This window comes from Schistocerca gregaria, chromosome 2 (genome assembly GCF_023897955.1).
Source record: "Schistocerca gregaria isolate iqSchGreg1 chromosome 2, iqSchGreg1.2, whole genome shotgun sequence".
NCBI classification, from domain to species: Eukaryota; Metazoa; Arthropoda; class Insecta; order Orthoptera; family Acrididae; genus Schistocerca; species Schistocerca gregaria.
In genome coordinates this window covers 520,864,314-520,882,173 of record NC_064921.1, presented here as the reverse complement: position 1 = coordinate 520,882,173, position 17,860 = coordinate 520,864,314, and the positions used below count along the sequence as shown (strand labels likewise).

The window sequence follows — 17,860 nt, the reverse complement described above, 5'->3', positions numbered from 1 at the left end:
TAAGAAGACCTCATCTTCTGCCAGAACTTTAGAGTCAATATGTTTGCTCATCTCATAGCAGTGTCTGACGACATTCTAACATGGTTTTATCCCTGCTTAGTACAGATACAAAGTACGATTCATCTCTGAAGTATAATGACATAACGGGGAGTGTATGATTTATTAATATTTAGTGAAATTATTTTAATGGAAAACTGTAAAATTACTTAAATAATAAGTTTTTCTTTACCTTCAGCAGACACATGTGGTTCAAAAATTTTACTGGGATGTGAACTCTGGCTGATATATGAGATCTTCCATACACCAATCCCTTCAGCCTGACCAGCTGCAATTGCCACTCCCAGTGAAGAGACATCACGTTTACTTGAGCGGGCTGGAAAAAACAAACTCTCAAAATAAAATAGAAAGAAACTTCCACATGGGAAAAATATATTAAAAACAAAGATTCCAAGACTTACCAAGTGGGAAGGCGCCGGTAGACAGGCACAATAAAACAACACACACACACAAAATTTCGAGCTTTCGCAACCGGCGGCTGCTTCGTCAGGAAAGAGGGAAGGAAAAGGAAACATGAAAGGATGTGGGTTTTAAGGGAAAGGGTAAGGAGTCATTCCAATCCCGGGAGCGGAAAGACTTACCTTAGGGGGAAAAAAAGGATAGGTATATACGCGCACGCGCACGCGCACACGCACACGCACACGCACACGCACACACATCCATCCATACATACATACATACATACACAGACACAAGCAGACATATTTAAAGGCAAAAGCCTTTGCCTTTAAATGTGTGTGTGTGTGTGTGTGTGTGTGTGTGTGTGTGTGTGTGAGCGCGTGCGCGCGCACAAGTATATACCTATCCTTTTTTCCCCCTAAGATAAGTCTTTCCGCTCCCGGGATTGGAATGACTCCTTACCCTCTCCCTTAAAAGCCACATCCTTTCATGTTTCCTTTTCCTTCCCTCTTCCCTGACGAAGCAGCTGCCGGTTGCAAAAGCTCGAAATTTTGTGTGTGTGTGTGTGTGTGTGTGTGTGTGTGTGTGTGTGTGTGTGTGTTATTTTATTGTGCCTGTCTACCGGTGCCTTCCCGCTTGGAAAGTCTTAAACTCTCAAAATAAGTGAACATAAAACATGTCTAAGTGCAAAGATACCATGAATGAATAAATAAATAAATAAATAAAACATTGAAGCTTAGTATTAACAATGTGTAAATAATGAGATTATTAGAGATGTACCAGAAGCTTGGACAGGACAAAGATCCAGCATTTTGCAAAAACAGACATAATGTCTTATGGGATAACAGCAATCAGTGATTTTATAATGTTACTTAAAATCCGTCTTGATTCCAAATTTTTTTTTAAATTCATATGACCGGTTTCGGCTCATTCAGAACCATCTTCAGATCCGATATTTCAGTTACAGGAGTAACCCGTCCAAATCCAGCAATTTTCACGTGCTACGTCACATGTGAAAATTGCTGGATTTGGACGGGTTACTCCTGTAACTGAAATATCAGATCTGATGTGACATAGCATGTGAAAATTGCTGGATTTGGACAGGTTACTCCGGTAACTGAAATATCGGATCTGAAGATGGTTCTGAATGAACCAAAACCGGTCATATGAATAAAAAAAAAAAATTGCAATCAAGACAGATTTTAAGTAACATTATAAAAGTTCCAGCAATATGATAGACGGAGAGGAGGCTGAAAAAAAATGTGATTACAGTTTGATGGGGCACTGAATGAAACTAACATCATTTCTTCTGACCTGTTTGGTCTCAGGTCAGAGTTACTGAAATCAGTGGAAAATATATGAACCACAGTTATTTCATCTGGTGACCAATATGTGGACACCAGACTTAGCCTCAGATTTCCTGAAAAGATTTAATCACACTACCAAAGGCACAGCACCACTGGGATTATGTGGCAATTGGCTTGGTACACAGTGTGGTACAAGGCATGCATATAGCCCTGTAACTTTACATGAAACACCCAGAGTCTAATGAAACAGCACCTACTGGACTGAAATGACATAATGGAGTCTGAATCTTATGGTGTTTCTCACCACTGCCAGATGATGTGACATGCACCACGTTTTGCTATGCACCATGTCTGTGCTACTTCAAGGTGGCTACTTGAACTTGGAGAGGGGAGGGGAAAAAAAAAGGACCCTGAGAATTTCACACATGAGAAGGAAGATAATTCATGAGGAGCTTCTTGACACTAACAGTGAGTGGGGATGTAGCATACCATAATAATGATTTGTCTTTCCTCTCAGTTGAGCTATACACCAGCCACAGGCAATTGTTTAAGTGCAGTTTTCAAGATCTGATAATTTATATGGAATAATATTAATATAATTAGCATGCTTTGCAATATTAAGTACACTCATGCTCAGAAAAAAAGAACACCTTGAACGACTAGAGATAGGACGTTTATGTTCACAGAACATGTATATTAGTATATTCAGCAGAAATGATTAGCATTTGAGCCATGTCACCCCACAGGTTCAAGCTCAACATTGATATCACAGTGCAACACCACCTACCAGTAAAATGTGCCTGAAGCTCTCATTGTCACTATAAACCAAATGTATTGGATCAGTGTGACTTGAGCAGACATGCAGGAAGTCTCACAGACGTATGAACAAACCATACTGTCAAATCAGTGAGTTTGAAAGAAGGCATGTTATTGGCATGAGAGAATGTGATGCATCGAGCCAGGAAATTGCTGCTCGTGTGGCACAAAGTGTTTTCAGCAGTGCAACAGGTGTGTGCAGAATGGTTCATGGAAGGCTGTAGAACACAATGAAATGGGTCAGGTTGCACCCCCCCCCCCCCCCCTCCCAAAAAGGATCAACACCTCACCTGAACCTCATTGCAGGACAGGCCTGCAGTTGCCTCAGCTCTGGCACAACTGTGGAACAGTCTAACACATCATATACTATCAGACGAGGGGAGCAGCATCATAGTGACTGCATTCCTACTAGACAGAGTGCCAACTCAAGGTCATATGATGCAGGGTGCTATTGGGTACAACCACAAATCACAGTTGGTGCATGTCCAGGGCACTGTGACCAGTGTGATCTACATGAATGACATCTGCACAACACCCTAGATGACATTTTTCAGTGAAACAATGCACAACCACATGGGTCTGCATGAACACGTGCCTTCATGGTGTCGCAGGATGTCAGCCTTTTGCCGCCCTGGTTCACCAGATTAACAGACTTTTAATCAGTTGGAAATGCATGGGATATGGTGCAACAACTGGTATTTTAGTGGTGTGACAGATTAACTTTGGAACCAGGTGAATGTAACATGAATGGCTATACCACAGGTTGCCATTCGCACTTTATACATGGCAATGCCATCACACTTGGAAGACGTTAGCAGGGCCTATGGCGGACCCTGTGCCTATTGGGCAGCAGGACGTGTTCTGAACCAAGGTGACAAATATTAATCATTTCTGCAGAACATACAAATGCACATGTTCTGTGAATATAAAGCTCCAAAGGTGTTCTGTTTTTTCTGAATACCCGATTTTAAAATTTATGATTTATAAAATTCAGTAAATTCAATCTCAATGCTATGTTAAAAAACAGAATTCCCTGAGATTTTACAAAATTCCAGAAATTCCCTGTGGTTTTCCTGACTTTCCAAGGTAAACTGTAATTCCCTGAGAATTCCAGGTTTTCCAGGAAAAATGCTACCCTGCACTTGCAGTTTATAAACATTTTTCTTTTGGTTGTGCAATTGTGTCTGTACCCAGGAAAATGAGGAACAATTTTGACTTCAGTGTTCATTTTTGTCAGACTACTGGAGGCTGTTCTAAGCCATATGTCTACCTCAGAGGAGGTAGACAGGTGTGACATGCAGGATGACTTGCAGCCTGGCCATAGCATATCCATCTTAGCCCACTGGTCAAGCTCAGGTGGCAGGTTGTGGCCAAGCAGATAGCACATATGCAGGATGTATACAACTGGGCCATCAGGCATGCTGCCTACATAATCTGCACTTCCCATAGGCAAGCTGAAGACGGGGCAACATTGGAACAGCCTTGTCTAGTGTAACAGTATCTAGATATTTATCATCACAGCAGTGCTGAATACAACAACAGGAAAGCTCAAAATAAAGTATGGGAAATGATTTCTTGTGAAATATCATAGACGCAGTTGGAATTCATGTAATTTGTTTGTGAAAGAGAATGAATATAAAGAACTAAACAGTATTACATAAAATGGCTTTCTATAAAGCATATCTGCAAATCTCTTAACTGATTTCCTGGATCTAACATAATAACAGAACATAATAACAGAACATACTTCATTCTGAGAAGACAATGCTCTATTTCGGCTATGAAAAAAATTGTAGATTGGATTACTCAATTCCAGACCATTGTTTTAGGTCACTGTTTGTTTCATGCCTTTTGATGTGAGTTCGCGGTAGGATGGTCCACACTGTGCTGCACAGATGACTTATAATATACACCACCATAAATCCATGTAAAATATATGAAACAAATGACTTGGACTATCACACCGATTTTATTCCTGTCACAATTCAATGAAGCATCCAACACGAGGATCTTCGACTCTAACATTTCATTTCAAAAGAACTTTCTATAGTCCTCTTCCCCTGTGGATTATCCACAATTAAAGATACTCCTTTCATAAGTTAATTGTCTATGAGGATATAGTCTTATTATGCATTTCATGATAGTGAAGTTCTAGATTCTGGAAGTGGAAGCAGATGTTCTTCCAATGTTTCACTAAAACTAACTTCTTTTAAGACTCCCCATCACTGTTATGGTCATACTCTCCACCAACAGCCGATAAAAAATAATACATCTGCAACTGAAAATAGCTAACAAGACTGGACTTTAATTATAAACTGTTGATCCAGATTTAGCAGGCGCTTTACTCCTGATGTGCTTTCCATTTGAGTCCAATAACAATCATCTCATTTCTTCTAGAATTACTGAGTTGACATTGGTAAATATTTAAACTGCATGTGTTCTCAGTCTTGCAACAGATGTCTCAGCCACAAATTCAATGACAAACAACCCATTGTATAAGGTAAGTGAAATACAAGAATTTATATTTATTGTGATAAAGTGTGTTTTTAATAAGATTTGAAATACTTATTTCTTTTGTCAATAATTCCATTCTATTTCATAATATCACAAAATATTGATGTCACATACTTCCACAACAACAAAAAAGATAATGGAAAAGACACCATAAGATTGGAGTTAACCACAGGGTGCAAAAATGTGAGAGTGTGCTGCTATTTGCTATGCTACTTGTTCACTCTCCATGAGAACACTGACAAAGTAGCGAGAAAACTTTGTCTTTCCTCAGGAACGATTGTGTGTCGCCATTGCATCTTTGTTTCTTATTGCTGACATTTCTTTTTTTTCATCCAAGTTTGTGGTAATTCAAATGCTTTCGCAGTAAATGTGTCGAAGTTGATGACGTCCAGAACACAGAATACGTTAGTTATATCAATAGCAAAATCCCATTTCACATCCATTGCTTGCTGGAACTCATGCCATTTTGTTCAACAATATGTGTAAAAAACAATTATTGAATGTTTTGTGGCTAAAACTTAGTGCAAATGGGAAAAAACTGATGTATACAGCCTGTAGTTAACTAAGCTAATCTGTGATTGTGTACCTCTAGTTTTACAATGAAAACAATTCTTAATGCAATGTTAACTTAAAATGTAACTGATCTCTTAAACCATATATGAATGCGAAATACAAGCCATAACTCCACATGAACATACGGTCATAATGTGAAGTGTGGCAAATCGTAGCTTCTCCCAGTCAAATATTAAAATATATCACTGATTTACTCAGAACTGAAAAGAGGGGTATGGTTAAGACAGTTTTGATACATTACCTACATTTTGCGTGTGGCAAGGAAGGACCTAAAATGCACCAAATCTAAACTGGCCAGCGATTACATTTTGCACATTGTCTTTTCAAATTATGTTTGGTACTTGATAAAATCTTAAATATCTAATTAACTATAAGGAATATCAAAAAGAGAGCCAGTTCATTATCCAGTTGTAACAGACTCTAAGGTGTGAAACAATCAAAAAATTTTATCGATAGGTTCACCAAAACTGAATGCAAAAGGTTGTATAGCAAAAAGCATATGCAAATCCGAAAATGATGGTTTTTAACTTTTGTGCAAGGAGTAAAAGTTTTACTTAGAAACTAACTACAGAGATGGCTGTAGCTTTATGTTATCTAGCTAAAAAAATTAATTAAACTGAGTAAAGCCAGAACACCACTATCTGAAGGTGCCACAGTGCCACATTACTTCTACTGGCATCATGTCATGTGACTGGCACACCATTTCTGTGTATCTGCTGTGGCAGACATGACATCACTTGTCACATTATGTTGGTGGGTGCACTGCCTAAGAAGACAAATAAGTAAAGGTGAAAGCTATTGGATAATCAGTTTGACATTCCACTTCTGACTAGAATAATACTGAGATAAATTTAACATTATCAGACAAACATCAGTGTGCCTTCAGAAAAAGTGGAAGTACCATAGAAGTAATTCTGACCTTGCACTTGGTAATGTAAGTTGTTGCCACTATGTTGCTTTGTATGTTAGAGATACAATGAAGGAAGTAAAATAAGTCTCAGAACAGAGCTAACAATGCAATAGAAACATTAAGGTTCATTAAGGTTCACAGGCACATAGCCTCTCTGATTGAAATTATGAACGTTTGTAGTAAATGTTAAATGGTATGGGCACCTGTTCAGTACAGAATCTTGTGTAAGGATAAATGACAGACAGAATGTGATGAAATTTAAAGGAAAATAAAATAACCTTTGTAATGAATCAGAAACAACAGGCTAGAAGTGAATGAATTCTGCTATATAAGACACAAAATTACAGATCCTGGTGTCAGCAACACACTGATGCCAGAAAAATCGAGCATTCTTCACCGAATGAAATTTATTGATATGACATATTGAAACATAATTACGTAAGAAACCACTGAATTTGTACTTCCTGAATATAGCAATGAATAGAAGTGGAACATTAACTACAGGAATACCAAAGAAGTCAAGAATGATGAGAAAAGACAAATACTTTAGATTTCCTCCTGGGCTTGAAGTGATATGTCCATTAAACAATTCCTCCCTCCTTCTCTCTCTCCCACCCCCCCCCCCCCCCAAAAAAAAAAAAAAACCACCTAACCACCTAACAGACATGGGGAAAGAGCAACTAATCATCACACAATAGCAATGAAGTGTATTAAACGGAACACACAATATAGTGTTTTGTTAAATATGGATTTGTGAAATGAAAGGAAACATCAATGCACACAGAAACCATTATAAAGGGACTGTTTCCTTTTAACACTGAAATGTGGATACCGTCTACAAAAAATTTAATAAGTGTGTCATTAAAAAGAATGTATTAAGTGTCACTAATTTTAAGTAGTGCAGGTGACATTTTCATTTTAGTTTTAAGTTACAAGAAGTCTTACATGACATGTAAGAACTACTTATTTTGTCCATTACAATTATTTACCACGTTCTAGCATTAATAATTGACTGTCAACAATTTCAGAGAAATTGTTTTGCAACAAACAACAGTTGGTTCACAGTCCCAATATAAAGTTATGTCATTGGATCAATTTGTAAAATTCCACAGGGTTTCAAATGATACATTCCTAAGCTTCTTGTTTTGGTTGGGACACTAAACATTGTTATACAAGTTTTTTGTAAATATGTAATAAAGTACAAAGCCACTGAAAACAACAACATAATTTTCCCTCAAAATTTTGATGAAATTTGCAATGGTGTTTATATTACAAATTAAAGAAACTTTGTTATATCTTCAACTATTTATTTATTTATTAATATTATGAAAAGGATAGTTGCCACTCAATAGATAGTGGAGATGCTGAGTTGCACATAGACAGCAAAAAGATTGTTGGAAAGTGAGCTTTTGGTTTTTGGCTTCAGCTACCAGAGATTGTGGTCATGTGTGTGTGAGACTTGCATTTGCATGCATGTGTGAGCATATTCTGTTCATTTTTAACAATGCCTTGTTGGTCAAAAGCTCACTTTCCGGCAGTCTTTTTGTGGTGCCTATCAGGGACTCAGCATCTCTGCTATATGATGAGCAGCAACTATTCCTTTCATAATATTGTTACATTCCATCCTTGATTCACTACTATTTATTTATTCATTTGTTGTTATTAGTACTTATCACTATAACACCGCAATATTACTCACAATCAAATCAATGCCATATCAGACCATGTTGGAAATGTGCAGATCATGTTGAGGTATTACACCTTGAAATGTGTACAAAGGACATAATTCATGACTGGTTACAATATATACTAGTTATGTCTGAACTGTTGTATTGCCTTATACAGTCAAAGTAGGCAATCTGATGAGTCTCCATCCAAAGTTTTGATGGATTTTCCAAGCCAAGTGCACTTCACAGCACACCATGCATTATTTATTTATTTATTTCTAATGTGTCATAAAACAAAAACGTAAAGTATGCTACAGAACTGCAATAATTAACATAAAATGCTGGAAAATAAGCCACTGGGGTCAGTTCACTGCAGATTACAAAGTAACCTCATCGAATTATCCTTAACACATACTGACACAAATGTTAAAATTTTCCAGATATGAGAAATTTTTCCTGAGATAATGAGGGAAGTAGAACATTAAAATAATGTAAAGGATATATCAGACACAAAACAACTGATGCATCTCATTTATATTTCAAACAATTATTGTCAATGAATTCTTTATTTGCTTCTATCCTTTGCCTTTAGAAGGTATTGTGTACTAACCATGGAGCTCTATGACTGCCATTTAACACAATCTATTATGCAGACTGTCATAATGCCAATCAAACTACTTTATGTTACAGAATTGGAAAAAATTCTGCAGCAGATTAGAACACATAATGAAAATGAAGAATGTTTTAAAAAGATATTTGAACACTGGTTAATTCTGAAGTTCATAATGGAGTGAACTTATATTACTTTTTAAAATAAGTAATCCCACAAGTAAAAACTTTGGTTCTAAATGTGACAACCTCGTAATATAACACAGTTTGATTATTCAATTTACCCAAAGGAGTTCTACGGTTCTCTTATTTCTTACAACCTCCTCTGTAAATGCATTCAGTGTAATATAAAAAAGGTAAAATAGGAAATTAAGTCCATCTTTGTGCACTTGTGTAGTGGTGTCAGTTTTAGAAGAGAGAACAATGAGAAAATTTTGCTGCACCAGTTAAACTGCAGATTTATTGCTTATCAGTGGTTCACAGATGGGCAATTATCTTTAGTTTCAACACTTGATGAGATATTGTTAATATCTGTAAGTCTAAGTTCAGCTAAATACATGCTTTAAATCCAGTGCTCAGGCTATCAGAAACACACCCAGCTATTTCTTTATCCTTTTCTCCTGCAAACAAATACTCAGATACCACTACCATTAAAATGACCATTTTCAATCTATTTCATTTTTCAGCTAATCTGATTAAGTTCGTTCATATCTGTAATAGTGTCTGTTTAAAAATTCTGTATTCTGCTGACAACTAGAGAGCTAACATGTATGTTTACTGTGTGGCAGTGGCACTTTACACAGGAATAATGGTCAAACAGTGGCAATATTTACTGTATTAATCACATGATACAAGATGTGTCACTACTTTCTCAGTTGTTTTGCTACTTTCTTCTGACATTTCGATTATGTCTGAAGTATCTGATGTCTGTCTAGCTACAAAAATACATAACTTCAATAGTAACATCCATAATTCCTACATTTCTTTTCACGATATTATAACTTGCATAAATTCTAACCAATCATGGATCACATTAGGCAATTCAGTGTTCTTTCTTCCAACGGGCACACTGTGTTCTGTGAAAATCATGTTTAATATCTGTAGCAAAAATGGAGGAATACCATCCACAAATATATTAGAAAAACTAATTCAGTTTTATAAGAATTCCAGTCACTAAAAAACTTAAGGACATTTAAACAGCTGAAATAACAATATTTCCATTAATTTACGAAAAAGAGTTCAGTTACACAAGTAGCCTTTAATTTTAACAGCATGTAGATAAAAAAGATGGTCATATTTCAGAGAGAGGAATTTCTGTGAAGCTTGTTCAATTGCCACAAATGAGAACTAAGTTTAAGTAGTGCAGAAGCATCTCAACCATGCCATAATAGCTGGAGGTGATTTTAACCTACAAAGTATAGATTGGGACTTCCATGGATTCAGTGAAGGTGGTAAGGGTAGACAATCTTGTGAAGCAGTTCTGAAAACATTTTCCAAAAACCATCTTGAGCAGCTAGTTCGACACCCCACATACAATATAGATATCCTTATCTTATTATGTTGGTACTACTGACTGAGATGATTTAGTGACAAGGGTTAGTAACAATAATAAAACCATCAAGAAGGGCAGGAGAGCTTTTATCCTGGACAGAGCAGACAAGCAGTTGTTAGCATTCTACTTAAACAATGACTGGACTGAATTTAGTTCCCATATGATGGTTATGGAGGTATGGGAAAATTTTAAATCAATTGTGAATTGTGCTCTAGAGATGTATAGTGTGTGCAAAGTAAGTAGATGAAGGACAGAAAAGACCCATTGTAGTTCAATATCAAAATTAATACAATTCTGAGGAAGCAGAATAGTTGCAATCTCAGTTCAAAAAAGAATTCAGAAATGTTGACAGGCAGAAGTTATTAGAAATTCCTGTGCCTATATAAAGATCAAAGCATGCAACAACATCCACTGACATACTAGAAAAGGATCTCCCAAAAACTTGAGGAAATTCTGGTCCTATGTAAATTTGCTAAGTGGGTCAAAGACTTCTGTTCAGTTACTTGTTGACCAATCTGGTAAGGCTGTGGAACCCCTCAAAAAGAAAGCTGAAATTTCAAACCTTGTTTTTAAAAGCACTCATTCACACAAGATGATCATACTAAAGTACCTGTGGTTGACCGCTGACAGACTCCCACGTGGAGGACTTAGTGATAGGCATCCCTATTACAGCGAAGCAACTGAAAGAGTCGAGAACGAATAAGTCATCAGGTCCAGATTGAATCCCTAGTTTGGTTTTCCTCAGAGTACTCTTTGGCATTGACTCCTTACTTAGCTTGCGTTTATCATAAATCTCTTACCCAGCACAAAGACCCAAGTGACAGGGAAAAAAGTGTAGGTGACTTGTATGTAAGAATGCAAAACAAATAGACCCGCAAATATACAGATCAATATCCTAAATGTTGGTTTGCCACAGAATTCTTGAGCATATTCCAAGTTCAAATGTAATAACCTTCATGAGACGGAATGTTTCTGTCCACAAATTGGATATAGAAAGTGTCACTCATGCGAAACTCTACTTGCAATTTTCCCTCACAATATCTGGTGAACCACAGATGAAGGGCAATAGGCAGATTCAAATTTCCTAATTTTCTGGAAAGCATTTAATGTAGGCCCCCACTGTAGATTTTTAGTGAAGGTCTGAGCATGCAAAACAGGTTCTCAGATATGAGAATGGTTCAAAGACTTCTGAAGGAAGTATGTTGTCTGGGGACAGTCAGCATCTACCCTGTTCATCAGAGACAAGAGTATTGTCGAGAGTGCCTCTGGAAAGTGTAAAATAAACGAATGATCTGACAGACAATGTGAGTGTGTTGAATGGACCTTGTTATAAATTTAGAAAAATTTAAGTTGTTGATGAGTACGAGAAATAATTCCATAATCTTTGAATACAGTATCAGTGGTGTGCTCTGCCTGACAGTCACATTGATTAAATATCTAGGTGTAACACTGCAAAGCAGTACAAAGTGGGACAGCGTGTAAGGGTGGTAGCAAATGGTCACTTCTAGGTACGTGTAGCTCATTTATATAGGAGACCATGTATAGAACACATGTGCAACCCATTACTGAGTACTGCTCAAGACTTTGGGATCCCCACCAGGTCAGGTTGAAGTAAGATATCGAAGCAATTCAATGGCACGCAGCAACATTTTTTACTAGTAGGTTTTATCAACATGCAGGTATTACAGAAATGCTCCATATACTCAAATGGGAATCTCTGAAGGATGATGACATTTTTTATGCAAAACACTGCTGAGAAAGTTTAGGTAACTGGCATTTGCAACTGACTGCAGTACTATCCTATAGCCAGCAATCTACATCTTTTGTAAGGAACATGAAAACAAGATAAGAGAAATTATGGCTTGTACAGAGACAAATAGACAGTTGTTTTTCCTCTCGCTTGAGTGTAACAGGAAAGGGTACAAGGGACGGGGAGGGGCAGGAGAGGGAGGGATGGAGGATGAGGGGGCAGAGGACGAGAGGGGAGGAAAAGGGGAGGAAAAGGGGAGGAAAAGGAAGGAGTTATTGGTTTTACAGTATCATCACTGACAAGATTACTGGAGGTGGAGCACAAGCTTGGATTGGAAGAGTACATGCACTTTCAAATGAATACTCTCAACATTTGCCTTAAGTGATTTTTGGTAAATCGTAACCACCATCCTCCTGAATAAGAGTCCAGTGTCCAGTGTGGAGAACAGGGGTAAGCGAAGGGGGAAGAGTGTGAACAGAAGAGAGAGCTAGTGAGGTGGGATGGAGGGGGTGTGAGAGGAAGTTAGTGATGTTGGTGGGGGGGGGGGGGGCGTGAGGGTAACAGGGAGCTTGTGATTTGGGGGGGGGGGGGAGGCTGAGGGTGACGGGGAGCTTGTGAGGAGCAGGTGACAGGGTGCTTGTGAAGGCCAAGAGAGAGCTACTGAGTTGGAGGAGAGAAGGCGGTGAGGATGAGGGGGAGGGGCATGGGTAGGTGGGTAGGTGGGTGGGTGGGTGGGTAGGTAGGTAGGTAGGTAGGTAGGTAGGTGGGTGGGTAGAGGGTGGATTGAGGGGAGTTACGTATGTATTTATGGAGGGATGGGGAGTGAGATGGGGAGGGAGAGAAGGAAGATAGTGACAGAGAGGCAGTGATGGGGACGGGTGTAGATAGGGTGAGGTGAAGATAGAAAGGAGGGTCAGGAGGACAGGGAGGTACGGAGAGGAGGGGGAAGTAGGGAAGGTGTAGGAGTGCGAGTGATCCTTGAAACTGAAAGTGCATTACAGACATTAACAATTTTTTCATATACTTAATCTCTGAACTACATTTATTTTACGAAACAAGTGGTTGTCCTTCCTTATACTTAATTCTCTTTGTGTTTAGGTGATTATAGCTATGCAAACATCTCAATAAATGTTCCATTTGTAGTATAGCTCTGGCAGGAAAATACCTGTAATTTGGCATGTCATGAAGGATCTTTCAAATCAATCAAGCATCCCACAATTTCTTTTTTTTTTCAGAAAACCAGGAAAGGTTTTCCTACTTCATATTATTGACATGTTCCGTCAATAACCAACAGAAAATTCAGTTAATATCCCATAAAATAACTTAATAGTATGGTACTAAATCAAAGAATTAAAAGGCTGTGTTAAGGGGAAAAAATGAAATAATTATAGGTTGCAGAAAGTTCTACAGCAATTTTTGCATTTATTACCTCCCTCATCATACCATCTTGTAGCATTCAGACTTATCTTGAAATTCGATAGCTTTAACAGAAAGTATATTTAGCACCGCAACATTAAATTTAGATAAAACTCAGACAAATAAAGTATAATTGTAAATGTGTATCCCTGAATGATATATCAAACTTCACAGATTACACATCTTCATAAGATTATACCCATTTCTTCACAGAGTATTGCTGTTATCATATTTATACCATAATGACAGCAGATTCACTTCAAAATGTCAAATAGTAAGCAGAAACAGCATGCACCACCTCTACTCACTGCCAATCCTTTAGTTTCAATTGAAGATACTGATCATTAAATGCTCCACGATTCAGGTACTGGAACAATCTGTCTTCATGCTTGTTGGGGCAGCGACCAACTCATTTCCATACTATCAAACAAAAGTGCTACTAAATACTACAGCGGAAAAGTCATCTAAATCATTCAAGTAAATAAAAGATCATATACTGATACTACAACAGCTGCTAAGTAGCTGGGATTTTCGTGGAATAATGGATGTAAATGAAAATGGATGCAATCAGTAATTATTAATATCAATATAAGAACTATGTATTTCATGTCTTGCATCTGAGACAAGCAAGTTAAATGATGTACTCCTTTCCTACTTTGTCTGTTTCATTGATGCTAAATAAATGCATGGCCATCATAAACAGAGCCAGTGTGGAAAATGATGAAGTCTTAATTTCTTTTCCTTTTTCAGTTAACCCACAATTCAAACAAGAGGATAATTGTTTCCAAAAAGTTGAATCATTTAGAGAAAAATAAATACCACGATAAATTACATTATTTATACTTATAATGTTTTGCATACCAAAGAATACTTCATTGTTGCAGTAGAATGTGAAACATTACAAGATAACTAAAATAAAGAAGCCCTAGACTAATTCTCATAATGTAATTGGATGTAGTCAGGTAACCAATCTGCTTTTTATAAACTTCACTAACATTTTTAAAAGTCCCCTGTCTGTAATTTAATTTTAATTCTAGAACAAATAATCTCATTTATAGAATTCATGATTTGTCAGTATTTAAACTGTTTCCAATGAGCACCAACCCATTCTTTAAGAAATATGAAAAATTAAATCCAAGTTGTCTTGAGAAGAAGCTGCATAAACTAGGTTAACATCCAGACTGGCAACATCTGTATGTAGTATGCAAAGCTGTGTATTTTCAGCATTGGCTTATGCTCCCTCTTCTATAACCAAAAGAATTTTGCATGACAGTCTAATGATGCTTAATGCTAGCTTACATTTGTAAATTTTCCCTGTGTAAACTCAAAATACTATGTATGTGATTTTTCTGTAACAGTCCCTACCTATCTGTATGGCTAAATCATTCCATTTATTTCCTATAATCTGATGCTTTCCACCTGGTAACATTATTTAAGTTCTGTTCCACTGGAAAAAAAAAAAAACCAAACAAACACGGATGCCATGACCTTGCCTGCAGTTGGAACTATATTTGCCTTCTTTGGAGCCAATTCTCTGCTTTCAGTACACTGTTTTGACTGTTCCTTCCTCTCAGGTGTCAAGTCATGGACTCAGGTTTCATCCATGTTTACACTGATGCAAAAATTCAGCCTTACAGCTTTAAAACATTGCCAGACACAAAACTGAATCACCCTCACGATGATGATTTTGTTTCATTGTGAGTAAACACAGTACCCACCTCAGGCATAGCTCTCTTATGTCCAAATTTTCAGACACTATGTTTACAGTACTTCTTGAACCATCTAAAATTTCTGCTAGCTCATACGCTTCCAGGTGACAGTTGTCTAATAACATTTTGCGGATTTTCTTCAATGTTTCTGTTGTGCTTAACTCATTTGGTAGACTAAGATGTTCGTGTTGGCCTCACTTAAACACTGCCATCCAATATTTTACTACTGTAAACAAAGGAGTGGACTCTCCAATGAGTAGAATCTAGCTCAGATTTAATATCAGTTGGACTACTTTTCAAATGAAAGTATTCAATAAGGATGACTAGTTTCATCCATGTTTATAAATTCACTGAGAGCTGCCAAACAAATACTACACAATATAGCATCATCAAACTTCAAACTTATGCTTCATAAAGCTGATACTTTCAACTATAATCATTTATTTGAAACAACACCTGCTGTCTACATGTCAGGTCATGTATTTCTGCAACAGCTGTCATAACATGTTGACTTATTCAATTACTCCAAAAACTGTCAATGAATTGTACAGATGACACATAAAAACCATATATTCTGTTTTGTGTACCCATGCTTCAGACTTTATTTTTAGGTTGTGTTTTAACTGACAATGAGGTAGATGTGGACAGAAGAATCTCAAGTTGGAAGAAAGATTTGTCCCAGTTCTTGCTTGTAAATTCATGAAATAGTTTACATCATTTCTCAAAAAATAAAACAAGGACAGTTTGGGTTTTAACATGCCATCTATCATCGTGACCAGCAGAATGTCACAATCTACTCAATTTCATTCCTAAATTTCTCTTTTGATTTCATTATGCAGCACAATTTTACACAAAATCTATTTAACATGCTGCACATGGGTAATAATTCTTTGTTAAGAGAAATATTACTAGAAGTCATCCATAAAGAATTTTTTACCTCTGTGTTCCTAGGAAAAAAAAAAAAAAAAAAAAAAAAAAAAAAAAAAAAAAAAAATCTGGATTTAATGCCAACAAACACTGTGACTTATACTGATTTGGCATAATATGGAGAAGAAAACAATTAATATATAACACAGTTTGCTTTATACATCAGTTTGCTTTATAAATAGAGATTTATGTCATACTGGCATCACAATGAGGTTAAATTCGTGTAACTAAAATACAACTTATGCAGCACAATATAGTCAGTCAGTTGAAGGGGTTGATGGAAAAAAGGGCTAACATACAAGAGGCTATTTTGAGTTATTTACCAACTAAATGTTTGGTTAAGTTCAAAGACAAGAACATTGTTACAAAAGGACAAAACATATATGATAAAAGGTGCTTTCTAATGACACACATGGAACTAATTGTTATCAGCATGTGGTGCATTAAAAAAAAAACAGTTTATGTGATCATATTAAGCCTTACTATATTGGGTGTTAGCACTTTCTTCTGATTACCCATCCAATTACTTTCTGCTCACACTAAGTAAAGTTCTCTATTTATTTACCCAGTGAAAAGACAAAGCTTTTCTCTCCCAAACTCATAGTGAGAGGTGCACATTTCAGTTCCATATAATTTTAAATTTAGCACTAGGACACAGCCACTTAAGGAAAGATTAATACTCTGAGATGATACCTCCAAAATTATGGGATCGATTGGCGTGCCATAAAGTCTGCTGCCTGTAATTTAATAGGTGTGATTCCTCAATATTTCTCTTATTCCTGAATATGCTTTCATCATTTTCGTGTAATTTGGTTTCTCAGTAGTGACTGTAGTGCAAGTATATGTTGATACATAGTTGAACATACTGAAGAAGCAGCTTGTATATTTCCTTCTGATATGTGGGATTTAACGGTGACCGTGTTCTGCTATGCACTCAGTTTTATCAACATGGTAACGTGTGGTGTGATCAATGATGATATTTTTTGCATGTGTATTCTGTGAAGATGGTTATACTGATTTCTTAGAAGGTGGTGGTGGTGATGCAGATGACTGAAGATGATGCAGACTGTGTTCAAATAGAAATTTTGGAACAAAATACTTGATGCTTTTATCTGGACTTCAGTTCAATGATGCTTTCAACACATAATTCCAAAGAGGTTTTATTTTCAAATACAACACTTTACAGTAGAAGTAAAAGAGGAGATCAGATGAGGCACTTAGGGACAAGTGGTGGAGTTATTCCCATGTATAACATTTTTCAAGAGCTTGGAAGACCAAGGTTGAGGGCATACTCTGAGGAAAGCTGGAAATCTATTGATCATGTTCCAAATTCTGCAATATCTTCAGGGCAATCGAGACAATGCAATACTATTTTAGGATGCCGCTGACAAACCCCCTCCCCCGACCCCATTTTCAAATTATTTTATGAAAACATGGAAGAACAAACTTAAATCTAAAACAAATAGTGCAAGGAAGTTATGAAGCACAAATTTCTTTTCTCCAGCCTGTGCACTATCAAAGTTTAAGGAAGCATCATTGCTAAGCTCTCAGGGTGGAAAGGTGGCATAAAGATATGAGCTACAGCCTACTTAGTCCAAAGTCAGCATCAATTATTGTGATTCAAGATTTATTGCATACAGTAGACAATAGTTTC

General features: G+C 36.9%; 1 protein-coding gene across 9 annotated transcripts in view; it reads right to left on the bottom strand.

Moving 5' to 3' along the window:
- The window catches only part of LOC126329925 (glycerol kinase-like), a 260,608-nt gene that overhangs the window by 23,446 nt on the left and 219,302 nt on the right, over positions 1-17,860 (bottom strand). For 8 of the 9 annotated variants that reach the window (XM_049996234.1, XM_049996242.1, XM_049996251.1 and 5 more), the window contains one exon: positions 230-373. In XM_049996234.1, coding sequence (XP_049852191.1) covers positions 230-373 — 144 coding nt within the window. Of the gene's footprint in view, positions 1-229; positions 374-13,878; positions 13,991-17,860 lie in introns of those variants that run through there. The other variant, XR_007562628.1, reaches the window with a different exon arrangement.